General features: G+C 40.6%; 1 protein-coding gene across 1 annotated transcript; it reads left to right on the top strand.

Moving 5' to 3' along the window:
- Positions 1–1,591: 1,591 nt before the first annotated feature.
- On the top strand, positions 1,592–15,279 carry smarcd1 (SWI/SNF related BAF chromatin remodeling complex subunit D1). Its single transcript, XM_031852469.1, has 13 exons — positions 1,592–1,798; positions 6,121–6,296; positions 7,431–7,473; positions 7,806–7,928; positions 8,372–8,494; positions 8,738–8,854; positions 9,223–9,324; positions 9,440–9,601; positions 11,195–11,292; positions 11,393–11,528; positions 11,974–12,096; positions 13,263–13,364; positions 14,416–15,279. The coding sequence occupies exons 1-13, from the start codon at positions 1,613–1,615 to the stop codon at positions 14,467–14,469; spliced, it is 1,545 nt and encodes a 514-aa protein (XP_031708329.1). The 5' UTR covers positions 1,592–1,612; the 3' UTR covers positions 14,470–15,279.
- Positions 15,280–16,214: the final 935 nt, after the last annotated feature.

The raw sequence follows: 16,214 nt of genomic DNA, 5'->3' as shown, positions 1-16,214 counted from the left end.
CTCACTCCTCCCAGCATGTCAGATGAGTCACGTTTATGGTATAAATTTATCCTGTCAGATCTCTCAGTGCAATTAGGATGCTCAGCCGTTTGTCATAGATAAGGCTGCAGCTCGGCTCCTCTGGGCTTCACTTTACATTCTGCTCATTAGGATTGATAAATACAGCGCAGTCAACGTTCTCAGCACCGAGAAATGCTATATTCAGACTTGAGTCTGCCTGATTTGTCCTTTCACTTGTTTGAAGTATGAACCCTTATAATTTAATATCCAGGCTGTCAGTATAGGCTTGTCGAGGATACACATTATCACCTGCCATCTCTCTCACACACGCAGGGGCTTAAACACCTCTCTGGAGATTTGAATCACAATGGAGCAAATCTGATACTTTTTTGCTCCATGAATGAAAACTTTACAACATCTTGCTCCAATGCACAAAAAAAACGTAATGTATCCCCCCTCCTCCCTTGGATGTACCCTCACAAGTATGTTCTGATCAAACGCAAGCATGCTGTGCAAACAGATGGAATGACATGTTTTGTGCTGTTATAATGTTAATTGGAGGGAAGTGTAATGACATTAAAGTTCGGAAACAAGAAAGTGTTTGAGCCTGCGGCTGACTTGGACGTCAGCCGCTGCGCTAACTTGTTGTCTAATTGTTAATTTAGAAGCCAGAGGTTCTTTCTTCAGATGAAACATTATATGATTATATGCACTTAGAGGAGGTCAACTAATACTGTTTCAGTTAAACAACCATCCAGTTTGGAGGTGCTGTGGTTGTGATTTAGTTATTCATGAACCCCTGCTGTGTTGAAAGAAAATATAATGTCTGTGATTTTTGTGATAACTCAGACCGAGAGTTGATATTCAGTAGGAGCACATGTGACTTTCAAGGCATTAACTGATCAATTAATTAAATAAAAGCTCCAATTATTCAAAGAATTGTGTTTTTATTATCAGGCATTTTGGTTGTGTGTTTGTTTAGTATCTTTCTGAATTGAATGAAAGAGATATTGCAACGTTTGTTTTTTATCTTTTTTTCCATATTTCATCATCATATTTTTCCATTGACATTCATAGTTAAGATTGCATAGGTTAAAATGAACACTTTTATTTCATTATATCCCACATCTGATACACATTTCTTATACACTTTTCTGTAGGAGCTCAAGATGCTGTTTCGTGAAATCAAGAAATCAAGTTTTCTTGCAGGCAGTGAACAGATCACATTTGCCACATTTCAAAAAGAAAAAAAGTGATTAAATGTTCAGAAAATGTGCATACAGCAGAGTAGAAAGAACAATATTTTTCATAGTATATAGTTATACATAGTTATAGTATCGCATTACACATAATATAAGTTGACTATGTTCGAATGTGAACTAGTTGATTATGTAATTTGTTACTAATGTGCTGTGGTTTATATTCAGTATCTTACTATATTTCAGGATCATGTTACTTTTGGGTATTTGACACCGTTTTAACTACTATAGTTGTACGACAGTACCGCAGACATCCAGCAGGGAGCGCTGGGGGAATTGTCACCACCACCAAACTGTGTTCTCGTTCTCGCGATAGCTCCGTGCCTCTACCGGCGGCGACATTCAGAGAGGAGATGGCGGCCAGAGGGGGGTTTCAGTCAGCACCGACTGTTGGTGGCGGTGGAGCTATGGGACCCGGACCACCGGTACCGGGCGTAGGACCAGGCATGGGACCCGGGACTCCTTCTGGAAGGATGGTACCGTCGTCGGCCGTGCAGAACCACATGTACCGCTCCCCAATGCCCGGGCCTGGGTACCCGGTGAGATATCACTCCATCTTTGCTGCTGACGCGCTAGCCAGTCCGCTAGAACAAAGCCTCTTACCGCTGCTTTGTCACTAGCGGCTAACGTTAACCACCGACACCGACACGGGCCACAGCTCACTGGAGCTGGAGAAGTTCACACCCATCAGACGCGTTTAAAGAGTCGACTAACTCTTACTAGAGTCTGTTTGTTGTTTGAATTTGCTAACCCTCCCGCCCGCTAACATTATTCTGAGCTAGTTAGTCACGGTAGCCAATTAGCTTAGCCGGCTATCGTCGCTAGCATTAGCTGGTAACTGTGTTCCGCTCAGTTTACTTGCTGAAACATGATTCAAATATATTTTGAGTGGTTTCTAAACAGTGCGATGAAGGGAGCCTTTAATGATAAACGTCGAACTTTAGAAAGTTCAGGCTTTGCTTGAATGCAAAAGTTGGCTTTTATAGTTACTATGTCTGGTCCACTTTTGAATGAATCTGCTGCACGAAGCCTCAGTTTGTATCAGTGCAGAGCCTCTCGTGTGTCCCTGTGTGCTTCACATTAACATTAGTCTGTTGTGTGCCACCCTGCAGAAGCAACGTCAGCGCCTTCCTTTGGTAAACTTTGTGTCACCCGGCTTGTAAAGGTGTTACACAACATAATAAGTGGACCCAGGTGGTTTATAAAAACTGTGTTAATCCATTGGCATCAAACGTGTAAACTTTTGTTTAAAGCAGTGTGATACATTGTTGATGATATAAGTCTGAATTTCAGCTCGTGTATTATATTGAACAATGGAGGCTGTAGCTAACGAGCACAATGTTTAAACTATGTGAAACACTGAAAGGTTTGCCATGTTACTGATATCTTTGATGTTTTTGTCGGGGTAAGGAGAGGAAACGATCAATTTGATCCCAGAATCAGGTCATCTGTACTTTGCGTTAGGCAGGCAACAAACTTTTTCCCATATGGAAAGAGACATTTTCAAGTCGTTAATATTTCTCAAAATGTGTAAGAGATATTTGGAAAGGAGGTGAAATTGTTGTCTTCCAGTCTTTGGCACTCTGTGTGTCTGGCAGCGTTCCCAACATCAAAGCTGATTGTGAATAGTGAGGGTGAAGGCCCCTGAGCATCCGTAAATAATCAAGTCCCTTTGAGGAAGGATAGTTTGTTTACGCTCCGGAAAACAAGTCATAGGATATTCATACAAAATTAAATGTCACATTGTGGGGCAATCCCCAAATATATGTAATCTGTCTATGCGCTTCATTCATTGTTGAATGCCTTTAGCATGATTATATAGACCTGAGTGGTTGTTGTTATAGTAAAAGTATTATACAGTATGTTGAATTATGGAGGCTCCGTCTGATTGTTTCCAACTTGATCCAAACATTTCCAGATCATTGTAAAGTCCAAAAGTTAAAATGTATTGATAAAAACAGATGGAATCATTTCCAAAATCTACAACATGTTATTATTGAACAAACTATTCTCCTTCAGTCCACATGTGTTGGTGTTTAGCCTTTCAAAACCATTTTCACTGTAGTCGAAAACATTTCTCTCACACAAAGAGGCAAGCACCTGCATTAACAGAGCGCTCCTGCAGCAATCTACCTGCACCATAAATCACATTTACATAACAGTAGATACAACCATCATTCAAACACCTCAGTAGGAGCTTCAGATGTTAAAAAGAGAGATCTGGTACAGCCCGAGTTGTTATCCTGTCATGCATGCTGCTACTAAGTGATTTGTATAGATTTGTGAATAGACCCTGGCAGATAATACCTTTTTTTTTTTTTTTTTTTTTTTTTTTTTTAAGTAATCCAATCTGTGGCTCTGTGTATTTTCTAATAGTTCAGTACTAATTGTATCTGATCTTGTCAGTGCAGATGTAGTCTAAAGAGACATTTATCGTGTATCCACGGTATTTGAAAAGTGTGCTGCCTAGCTACTGGCAACCTGAAACATAGTTTAGTGAAAGGATGTTACATCTTTTTTTTTTTTTTTCCTCCAGCGTCCTTGGCTGCTTTCACTCACACAAGCAGCCTTTCTCTACTCACTCGAAGTGGCTTCATACTCTGAATACTGCAGAAATCCAGTTGTTCAGCGGTAAACCAAGGTTGTACCATTCATATTATAAAGAGCACCAAATTATCGAAATTGCGGCTCCTCTGCCCACACTGCGCTGTGTGGAAAAGGCAGAGCCAACTCATCTAGCTTGTCTTGTTGACAAGTCGATGTCCGTCACTCTTCCAGCCCCCCCCACCCCCACCACCACCACACGCTGGAGAAAGGGTGTGTTTTTCGTTCATCTCTCTCAGTTGTTGAACTGACTGCTGGAGGGAAAGCTGCAGTCAGTGATTTGTCATTTATCTGTATTTCTCACCTGCACTCATGCAGTCAAATACACAAAGTCGCCTGTTTGAGTTCTTAGTGCTGGGCTTGGTGAGTTGGGATTTGTTCTGTATTAACTTGTTTGAAGGAGCCGGCATGAACGTTGTTCCCGTCTCTTCTTGTAGGAGGAAAGTATGCGGATGTGATGATTTAAAAAGCAGGGTTTGTTTTTTTCTGTAAACACTACAGAGCTGCTATTTGTTCTATTGTACTTGAAAATGTGTTGTGCAAAATGAGTTTGGATCAGTTGTGAATGAATAGATTAACATCAGAGCTCAGCAGAATGTGTTACGGTTATTACTGATGAGCAAGATTGGTGGAAGGTTTGTAGGATTGATGATTTCTCTGATGTGGATTTTCATAAGCATGGCAGCCTTCTTATAAAGTTCTCTCATATATAATTACAATGTCTTTGATTATGGGACAAAAAAATGTTGCATTAGGTAACAGTGAAAAAACGGCTGCCGGAATTTGCAATGCCCAATGTGCTTAACAGAATATATTCTACAGTTGTGTGAAAAAGTGCCCCCTTCCTGATTTCTTATTTTTTTGCATGTTTGTCACACTTAAATGTTTCAGATCATCAAACAAATTTAAATATTAGACAAAGATAACACAAGTAAACACAAAATGCAGTTTTTAAATGAAGGTTTTTATTATTAAGGGGAAAAAAAAATTCAAACCTACATGGCCCTGTGTGAAAAAGTGATTGCCACCCCCTGTTAAAACATAAATTAACTGCGGTTTATCACATCTTTGGAATGCTGAGTTCAATTTCTCTAGCCACACCCAGGCCTGATTACTGCCACACCTGTTCTCAATCAAGAAATCACTTAAATAGGACCTGCCTGACAAAGTGAGGTAGACCAAAAGATCCTCAAAAGCTAGACATCATGCTGCGATCCAAAGAAATTCAGGAACAAATGAGAAACAAAGTAATTGAGATCTATCAGTCTGGAAAAGGTTCTTCAAAAAGAACATAAAGGCTCGTCTCAGTTTTGCCAGAAAACATCTTGATGATCCCCAAGACTTTTGGAAAATACTCTGTGGACTGACGAGACAAAAGTTGAACTTTTTGGAAGGTGTATGTCCCATTACATCTGGCGTAAAAGTAACACGGCATTTCAGAAAAGGAACATCATACCAACAGTAAAATATGGTGGTGGTAGTGTGATGGTCTGGGGCTGTTTTGCTGCTTCAGGACCTGGAAGACTTGCTGTGGTAAATGGAACCATGAATTCTGCTGTCTACCAAAAAATCCTGAAGGAGAATGTCTGGCCATCTGTTCGTGACCTCAAGCTGAAGCGCACTTGGGTTCTGCAGCAGGACAATGATCCAAAACACACCAGCAAGTCCACCTCTGAATGGCTTAAGAAAAACAAAAATGAAGACTTTGGAGTGGCCTAGTCAAAGTCCCAACCTGAATCCGATTGAGATGCTGTGGCATGACCTTAAAAAGGCGGTTCATGCTCGAAAACCCTCCAATGTGGCTGAATTACAACAATTCTGCAAAGATGAGTGGGCCAAAATTCCTCTACAGCGCTGTAAAAGACTCATTGCCAGTTATCGCAAACGCTTGATTGCAGTTGTTGCTGCTAAGGGTGGCCCAACCAGTTATTAGGTTTAGGTGGCAATCACTTTTTCACACAGGGAGTAGATTTGGATTTTTTTTCCCCCTTAATAATAAAAACCTTCATTTAAAAACTGCATTTTGTGTTTACTTGTATTAACTTTGTCTAATATTTAAATTTGTTTGATGATCTGAAACATTTAAGTGTGACAAACATGCAAAAAAATAAGAAATCAGGAAGGGGGCAAACACTTTTTCACACAACTATATTTATAGTACTTTAATGTTAGGCAAGGAAAAGCACGTTTGAGAAGCTAAAAACCATCCATTTCTTTTCAATTCTGAAAAATAATTTCCCCTATATATTCTATGCAGAGACCAGGCATGCCTCCATCCAGCCGCATGACCCCACAAGGACCAGCCATGGGCCCCCCAGGATACGGCAACAGCCCCGTGTCTCGTCCTGTGATGCCCGGCGTAATGGACCCGTCTCGCAAGAGGCCCGCCCCCCAACAGATCCAGCAGGTTCAGCAGCAGAACCGCAACCAGCAGTAAGTCATCCCGACCCATACAGAAGATCAATATTCACAGCTTTACTTTTATTATGGGCTTTCTTTTGTATTAAACGGCGTAAAAAAAATAGTGTTTTGATTGTGAATACGCTCTGCAGCCGCCCACTCCGTCAGACACGCCATCCTGCACTCGTCCACTGCTTCATCACTGTCACCCAAAACCATGTTTCCTAATAAAATCTCTCTTTACTGTCTCAGATTGAAGAAAAGGGGACTTTTCTTAATGGAAATAGTTATTTTTTATAAAGAAATGCTTTGATCGGAGTGATCTGGCCTTATTAAATGTCCTTAAACTTACAGAAAGATTCATCAGTGTTGAGATGAAATGATTAATTGAAAAGACTGAAATTTAGTTGGCAACTATTTTGATCTCATCTGATCTCTTCTTGAGCAAAATGACAAACATCCGGTGGCTTCAGCCTCTCAAATATGAGGGTTTGCTGCTTGTCTCTGTTGTATATAACTGCACATTGAATATTTTTGGATCTTGGCTCGTTTGTTTGTCAAAATTAGCTATTTAAATACATTGTGGCTTTAGTGCAAAGGAATGTCATAATATCCCTATTTCTGATGTGTTATAGAAACAATTATAAGATTCATTGAGAAAATAATCAACAGATGAATCAATAGCCCTATTGATATTTAAATGAAATGTATTTAATAGATTCAAAGGGATGCACAGCAAAATGCAGTTGTAGCACATCTTTTACACAAACAAAACACAAACAAAACCAGAACAGTAGTGCATCCCATAATGTATGTTTTGAATTTGCATCAGGAGGAATGTAAACGGCAGCAACAAAAACAAGTCTCTGGGCAGAAAATATGTTTAACATAAAAACTGTAACATCAGGAAAACACTGTTCCCGGTTGTTTTTTGACTTTGATTGAGCTTCAAGCATCATTGATGCCCACGTTTCCTCTTCCGGTGCTGCTGAATGTGCTCTCTCATATGCCGTGATTGCTTGATTGATGATAATAACTGCCCACGTTAAGGTATAGCTGTATTCTACATTTAGTTTTGAACCTGTGTGATCACACTTATTCAGATTATTTTAATCCAGCACTACTCCTCTTTGACTAACATTCAAATTTAATAATTTGTCTTTACAGCACAAAGAAGAAGAAGATGGCTGATAAAATTCTACCTCAGAGGGTGAGTGTTATTTAAGCAGCAGTCCATGGAAGTCCATTGATCCGGGCCTTCATTGTGTCGGAGAGATTACAATTACTCGTCCATTTATATTTTAATCGAGGGGGCTTTTTTTACTACAGCTTTTTTTACTAAGTACTACAAGTGCGAGTGCTGTAAGCAACTAAGATGACTTATTTGTAGCGGTGCAACGGATCATAAAACTCACGGTTCACACTTTTTAAATGATTATGAAATAAAAGATTGTATTTCTATTGATAAAAACAAATACTGTAATTGGTTTGAATGATGCTTGTGTAAACAGCTGGTCACCAGTGTATTTCGTTGTGTCCTAGATCAGGGAACTGGTCCCAGAGTCTCAGGCTTACATGGATCTGCTGGCTTTTGAGAGGAAGCTGGATCAGACCATCATGCGCAAGAGGCTGGACATTCAGGAGGCCCTCAAGAGGCCCATTAAGGTATGGATCAAATGCAGTCTGCACTCCTGGAATCCCTCAATCACTCCGCTTCAGACCTGAAATTAATTACAAAGCCCCCAGAGGCCTCCATCCATCCCCATAACTGCACATTTAAAATTGATGTAATTCAGTGAAGGCGTGTAAAAATGCCCACAGCACTATGAGTTCAGACGTATCACTGGTTACCGTGTAAAGGTGGATTTGTTTATTGCTCTTGAACCAGGCTTCAATACGTACGTGGTTAGGTGGACAACATGCCTCGCAGATGTCCTCTCGGTGTCCGTCTTCAGCAGACCAATACATTGATTTAATCTTAAATTAAGCTGCACGCTAACTTACCTTTCCTTGTTTGTGCACATGCGCTGATTATCGGTGTAGATAACAAGTTAGTGTTGAGTGAATGATAGCCCCTCAATTTAAAGTTTGTTTTGGTTGTTTTCCAGCAAAAGAGAAAGCTTCGGATCTTCATATCGAACACCTTTAACCCCGCAAAGCCAGACGCCGAGGACGGAGAGGGCACAGTGGCATCATGGGAGCTACGTGTTGAGGGGCGTCTGCTGGAAGATGTAAGCTTCATCATTGAAACATATTGGTTTATATGAATGTCTTCTGTGTGTACAGTTTTGGATATGAGTTAACATGTAAGCTGCTTGAACAGTAGTTTACATTTATTCCAGAGCGCTGCTTATATAACCAACCACATTGAGCCAAAACTATGAAACAAAAAGTCTTTATACTTAAAGTTCTAATGTTTTACACAGATTATGATTTCAATTATATTTCCACTTCCTGTAACATTTGCTTTGCAGACGGCTGTGTCCAAGTATGAAGCCACCAAACAGAAGCGGAAGTTCTCCTCTTTCTTCAAGTCTCTGGTGATCGAGTTGGACAAGGACTTGTATGGTCCAGATAATCACCTTGTGGAAGTAAGAGTTTATTATGTGCATCCTAATACACAAGCAGGTATTTACCCAGTTATCCCCTTTAATTATGAAAAGAGCGTTCACTGTTTGTCTGTCTTTTTTCTGCTCTTAAATTTGCATCTAGCTAGCTCTAGGTGACCTCTTCATCAGACCAACAATCCAAAACCTAAAGATATTCTGTTAATGATCATTTAAGACAGAAAATGCAGGAAATCTCACGCTTTATATCCTTATATCATCTAAAATGTGGATAAATGTATTATCAAAATAGTTGCCAACTAATCATTTCAGCTCTAGTTAAACCCAGTAAATACTTGTGTGTATAAATGCGATGTATAAATACGTAACAAATGTTTGAAATGTTATTTTAGTGGCACAGGACTGCCACCACCCAGGAGACGGATGGTTTCCAGGTGAAGAGGCCCGGTGATGTGGGTGTTCGCTGCACCGTCCTGCTCATGCTCGACTACCAGGTAAAGACATGCTCGGGGTTTACTCCACCTCTCAGAAGGCCCTGTGATTCAAGTGCTTTTCAAACCTTTAGTTGTTGGCTTCATATCAAACCAATCTTTCTTGTGTACCAAACAGCCCCCTCAGTTCAAGCTGGACCCCCGGCTGGCTCGTATGCTGGGTATCCACACCCAGACCAGACCGGTCATCATTCAGGCTCTGTGGCAGTACGTCAAGACCCACAAGCTCCAAGACCCTCATGAGCGCGAGTTCATCAACTGTGACAAATACCTGCAGCAGGTGAGTCGAGTCCTTTTAGTAACATACCGCTCCTTAAGATTGTCATTACACTTCAGTGACGCATTTTGTTATTTAGAAACACACCAAAAGATAAACCTGATGGATACAAACTGTGGCCGTTGTATGAAGCTGGAATGAGCGACAGCCGCATAGTTGTCCCGGTTAATGGTGCTCTTGATGTTGTGCCATCTGTCTCTCTACCCGTCCCTCTGTCCTTGTATGGACTCTCTTCTCTCTGGCTCACTGACTGGTTTCCAGTGCTTTTCTGTCTGCTGGGTCAAGATGAACAGAGGATTGTGGAAAGCTAACGGTGAATTCCTACAAAGTGAACGAACGAAATCAATTCTCTGGTTAGCTTAGAGATTCTTGTAATTACAACAGTGATTTGTAATGAAGTAAAGATAGAACCATGAATTCAAAAGGATCAGTTTTGCTTTATTTTACCCTTGTATGCACGCTGTCAGTAAACATTCTCACACGTCTTGGTAGCGGAGGCGAACATGCGCTAGGACAAAAGAGTGGGTTATTGCAACTGTTGGCACAGAGGTGGGGTTGGTTCAAGCTATACACCTGTTACTGTGAAAATAAACATTAAATAGATCAAATAACTCGCACATTAGAGGCATAGTTAGTTTATATGTGAGTGATTAATAAAGAAATTAATTTAGAATACTACTTTGTCGTTTTCTTTTCAAAACAAACACAAGCACACATACTGAATGTGAGTCGACAGGAAGTTCAGCGCGCTCTTCCTTTGAACTCAAACCTGCCCCAGGGCTCGAGCCTTGAGGCCAAATAGAACACATTTTGAATATGTTGACATTAATAAAGCAGAGTAACTCAAACAGTTTCTCTGAAATCCCCAATTGTTTGACAAAAGACTTAAAGACAATTCTTTGATTTTATTTACTCTCTTGATGTCCAAATAGTATTTGCTACATTTGAATGGAAAGAGGCACATTTTTGCTTTGACTTATCATTAAGAAGTACATCTAGACAGCACTATTTAGATGTAAGGGCTATAGAATAATAAAACCATCTGCATTTAGATTGGTTCCCTTTAAGCCTCGCTTTCACTCAGCCCTTCTGTCTGCCACCGGGGAAATGAAGGCTCAATCACAGAGGAGTGGTGTCCACCACTGGAATAACCAAAACAGAGGCAGCGTAGTGCTTTTGTTTTCCTCGGGAGCTTTCAGTAGCTATCTCCAGTTACCAAAGAGTATCAATGTAAGTTCTTTGCGGTTACTATTCCCAGTATCTGAACAACCAAATGAACTGTGGAAAACAAAATGCAGTGTGTTGCCAATTTTTTCCCAATGAAAGTCGCGAGCACTCGCTCCAAAAGTTATCCGATGATGTCATACGCTTATTTTCTTATCAATTGCTTCAATGTGAATATATTTGCTTAAAGCTTCGTGGTTGTTTGGTAGTGTCTGTGGACTGTGATTGTGCAGCGTTGGGAATGATTTCTTTAAATGTGTTTCTTGTTTTTTGCCTGATCGGTCTGAGTAATGCCGCTTAATATGTCTAGTTTTGCTCATTTCTAGTCGTAGGCTCTGACAAAAGAACGGGGTGTTGGTTTCATTTGTGCAGATTTTTGAGACTCAGAGAATGAAGTTCTCCGAGATCCCGCAGCGCTTGCATGCACTCCTGATGCCCCCAGAGCCAATCATCATCAACCATGTGATCAGGTAACTTCACTACGGTGATGCATTAGGTTCTGATGTTAAAGTTGTGTTCTGGCTAATCTCCACATATAAAGAGAACTAAATGTGCGGTCTCCTGTTGTAGCGTTGACCCTAATGACCAAAAGAAGACCGCCTGCTATGACATTGACGTGGAGGTGGACGACACACTGAAGACCCAGATGAACTCCTTCCTGCTCTCCACAGCCAGTCAGCAGGAAATAGCAGGACTGGACAACAAGGTACAACAGAGAGCTTAGACGAACGTTAGCTTTGCCGGGATGGCTGTAATCGCATTGATAAGGCGCGGAGCCATTCCTCCTGTGACGTCTTTTGTCCTGAGTCAACATTGTAAATACAGAGAGCTTGTTTATAGTTTATCGGCGGCATTGATGTTGTGACTTTATTTTGGGTTTGGTGACCATTACTGATACACACCCGCTTCCTGCCGGCCTCATATCAGAACCGTAGCGTCTTAGTTTTCTCTGTATGTATATTGTCTTCTAATAAAATAAAACTGCTGATGTCAGGAATACTTGCTGTAAAATGGTTATTAAGGAAACTCCTCCTGTCTCTCTCCCCCCCCCCCCCTTTTTTCCCTGTGTCAGCGATGTTCCATTTAATTAATGCCGTATTAATTACTTTAAATTGATGACTCGTCTCTTTATTCTCTTTAATTCTTCTCAGATACATGAAACCATTGAGACCATTAACCAGCTGAAGACCCAGAGAGAGTTCATGTTGAATTTTGCCAGAGATCCTCAGGGCTTCATCAACGACTGGCTGCAGTCGCAGTGCAGAGACCTCAAGGTGAGTCCGTCCGTCACAACTGAGTCCTCGAGGCACTTAAAGCTTGTTTATCTGTGCTCTCGTATCTCAGCAGATACCAAACAAACACATCCACCACATGCAGTATATCACGGCTGTTTTGCATGCAGCGAGCATCCCTAAAGCTTTTGTCATTCAGACTCGTAAGCATACTGCCGTTTGGCATCAATGTTCAGCAGTTGTTCAGAGAGAAATCCATCATTGATAAGAAGAAGCGGCAATATGAGTCTGTCCACCGACATTAGCGTCAATAGATCTCAGCCAAAAGACTTTCAATGTTTTGAGTAAACAATGTGATTTACTGCTACTGCTGTTGCTCCATCTACATTCCTAATATCATTCATTTTCTCCATAGTGCAATTTCACTGTCACTGTTCTCTGTGCACACGGCATGATGTCATGATTATTTATCCCATCCTAGAAGAAAATTCCCTTCTGCCTGGAGACTTATTGCTTCTTTGATTTAAAGGTTTTAGGACGGAGGAGGTCATGCTGTACGGATCTGTGAAGCCCATTGAGGCAACTTTGTGATTTGGGTTCTTTAAATTGACAATCTGTAAAAAAAAAAAAAACATCTCTAATGCAGCACATTGTGTTGGCGTTTCAACAAAACATTGGGAAACGGAAGCAGATTAAGAAAGTGGATGCAATAAAAATAAACTTCTGCAGTGTTTAAAGTCACAGATGCATGATAACTACTCAGAGTATCTCAGAGGGAAACACTAAAACTACAGACACACACTTGACATGTAAATATTTAAGCTTGGTTCGTTTTAAGGTTCTGTGAGTTCATGTTTGAGGTTAATAATATTTGTTCTACTGGAGGTTTACTCTGGGAAGAGAGGACTTTATTACATATTAGTACGTGGACGTCGTGCTCTCTCTCATGTTGCTCACTCAGCTGTAACACAGGATCGCAAAGTCTAAATAAGAGCGTGAAACATTTAATAACACGTCCGCTGACTGAGCCCATTATCAGCTGACCAGCTGTCAACCACCTGCAGTGTTTGTTCAACCGAATCTCTGTGAAATTGAACAAATTCATTTCAAAGCTCGACAGCCAACCTTGTGCTCTTGCGACGATACGTTCGTCTCAGCTGCGGTCAGCGTTTGATAGATGTGTAAATGTGTCTTTTCTCTATTTACAGACCATGACAGATGTGGTAGCAAACCCAGAAGAAGAGCGGAGAGCAGAGTTTTACTACCAGCCGTGGGCTCAGGAGGCGGTCTGTCGCTACTTCTACTCCAAGGTAATTCACTTTGTTCCTCCTCCTACACTTTGGATTTCTTTATTTCTTCTTCTTTGGTCCTAACTGAATTATCTCAACAACTGTATTATGAAAGAGCATGACATGTTGATGACGTTCATGTTCCCCAGAGGCTGAATCCTTTCAACTCTAGTGAACCCCTGACTTTTCCTCTAGCGCCACACTGTTTCGTGAAAACAACTATTGCATAGGTTGCCATGAAATTTGGTTCAGTCATTAACGGTGATTTTTTTTTTTTGCCTGTAAGAAATCACCCCAAAAAATATAACTGGTTGGACTTGAAGAGACAATTCGCCAATTAATTTTTATATGAATGCACAATAAGTGCTGATGGTAAATGTAGTCCACTGAATAAATAGGTGTGTGCTATGTTGACCGAGTTAGCCGATGTCTCCCACTGCGGAGCCATTTACCAGAATGCATTGCATGCGAGCAGCAGGTTTGCTCAGTTTCTGCAGGGTCCCCACCGGCACAATCCTCTCCGCTGTAGCCTCGAGCGGCCTCTCTGCGGCTGAAAAAAAATAATAATAAAAATCATTGGCCATGACATCCTCTGCACTCACATGTTGGGAAGCCATTTTCCACTGTTGGAAAAGTAAAACAAGCAAAGAGAACGAGGAAGTTTAGTTTTCTTATAAAGTGATGAATGCCCATTATTTCCAGAGCCAAGGTGACAGAAGTAGTTATTGTTTCCAACAAACAATCCAAAACATATTAAATGTACTAACACTTACCACGAAGAAAGCAACAAATCCTCACCTTTGACAAGCTGAAGGCGGAGAATGTTTGTCATTTGTAATTACTAAAACAATAAATCACTTATAAAAGTAGATTGTTTTTCTGTTAAATCAACTTCATCTTGAGTGCTAATCAGCAACTGTTTGCATGCTAACACTAAACTAAGATGGTGGAAAGGATAAACGTGTCTTCTTAACATCAGCATGTTCGCATGGACAACCACTCATGGCCATTGTTGACCTTTTTATCATCGCATTGTGTTCTGCTGATTGAATCTTTTCTTTGTGTTTTTCAGGTCCAGCAGAGGCGACAGGAGCTGGAGACGGCGCTCGGCATCAGGAACACCTGAAGAGATTTATCCACGCAGACGACCGGCGTGCGAGCGTGTGCGGGATGTTCAAAATGAATTCCTCAGAGAGTTTTCTAACCGGCTTGGAGAGACATAGATACTAGATGGCTTTACCGTTATATAGGATCTCCTTTTTTGTTTTTGTTTTGTTTAAATTCACCCTGCAGCTCGACTACTGTTGCAGTGTGATTGCTACTTCCACTTTTCCACACCAGAGCTGCAATGTATTTTCTCTTGCATGTCTAAAGCCTTACCTGGAAGCATTCCCCTCATTTTGATACATTGTGCCCACACAGGAGTACGCATCGTACCCAAATGAAAAAGCAGAGGGCAACTTTTAATGTGTTCTGTCCCTGAATCTAAAAATATCTTCAATCAGCTGGAATGTGTTGATTCTGCCTTGACTCTCTGTTCCCCCTTTTTGGGGAAAGTAAATTTACATTTTACTCTCCCAACTCGGGATGCTTGCCCATTCAGTTAGATATCGATAGTGTTTGTAATCAATGGCCACTTTGTTGGCTGTTCATGTGTCACTTTGTCTTAAGCTCTCGTTGGTTAGTTCTGACAGTTTGTGCCACAGTCTGGTGTACGAGAGAGAAAGCTCAATCATGGCAAGATATACATCTTTTGTTGAGGGTGCCATTTATTATGAAGTTTTTCTTTTTTTTTCTTTTTTTGTTATCAATGATTCTTGTTTTAAAAGTATGTATTATATCAGTACTTGTCTTGTTAGCTAGTACAAATTATCAAGGAAGTAGCTAGTATGAGTACCTCTAGTCTATAGTTTTGTAAATACTGAGCAGAAAAAAACCTGAAGATGGATGTGAAGTAAAATTGTATCTTATCCTGGCAGATGTTTTTCTTAACTTTTTTTTTGTCAACGCTCAGATAGTTGAAGCAGTATTTATATTATTAATCAGCCCTCGCTGTCACAGCACGAGTTACTGCTCTGCGGGACGAGATGTACACAACATTCATGTCGCCTGCGAGCTGGGAAGAGTTAAATATTCTGCTTATAGTTTTGTGTATTTTTGATTATGTGCAGAGAAGCCATACACAGTGGAACAAGATTTAAGGAGTTGTAGCTTCTTCGTACGCTGGCTGAAGACTTTACACCTTGTTGAGTTTAATAGTTGTCGTTTCCCCGTTAAAGTTTAAAGATGAGTGTCCTGGCTGAAACTTTAGCGTGCATTTAATTAATGAATTCCAAGAATACACTAATGTGGGTTTGGGCAGGTACATGATTTGAAACATGTGGTGGGAACCTCTGGGGAGGGGGGGGGGGGGGGGGCTGTAGTACTATTTTAATCTGCAGACTTTTTCATGGACCAAACCTATTTTTCTGTATGTTCTTATGTTATAATAAAGGATATGTAAAATGTTCATGTCTGACAGTGATTTTTTTACCTCTACATAATGAACACTGCTCTAATATTCCTGTATGGATTACAATTGGACTGCAAATGTTATTTTTTATCATTTGTGTGTCTATAAATTCAGCTTTCTTTCATTTTAAAATGTCAGTGAGAAGTTAAAGATGCTCACCAAACCCTGTTAGATGTGCCGTTTGGTTCTAACGGTCCCAATGAACCCATATGTTACCTCTCATCAGACAACGTAACCAGCAATCTGTGGTAGAGGAAGTGCTCAGATTCTTCACCAGTACAACAATGTTAAAGTACTTCATTACAAGTACGTCTTCATTCCATATCCTACTTACGTAAAAGTGTTGGTTCATAAAATTC

The sequence above is a fragment of the Anarrhichthys ocellatus genome, unplaced genomic scaffold (genome assembly GCF_004355925.1).
Source record: "Anarrhichthys ocellatus isolate YVR2014 unplaced genomic scaffold, GSC_Weel_1.0 scaffold1, whole genome shotgun sequence".
Lineage (NCBI taxonomy): Eukaryota > Metazoa > Chordata > Actinopteri > Perciformes > Anarhichadidae > Anarrhichthys > Anarrhichthys ocellatus.
Note: the sequence above shows the minus strand (reverse complement) of the source record. Positions and strands in the feature narration are given on the sequence as shown.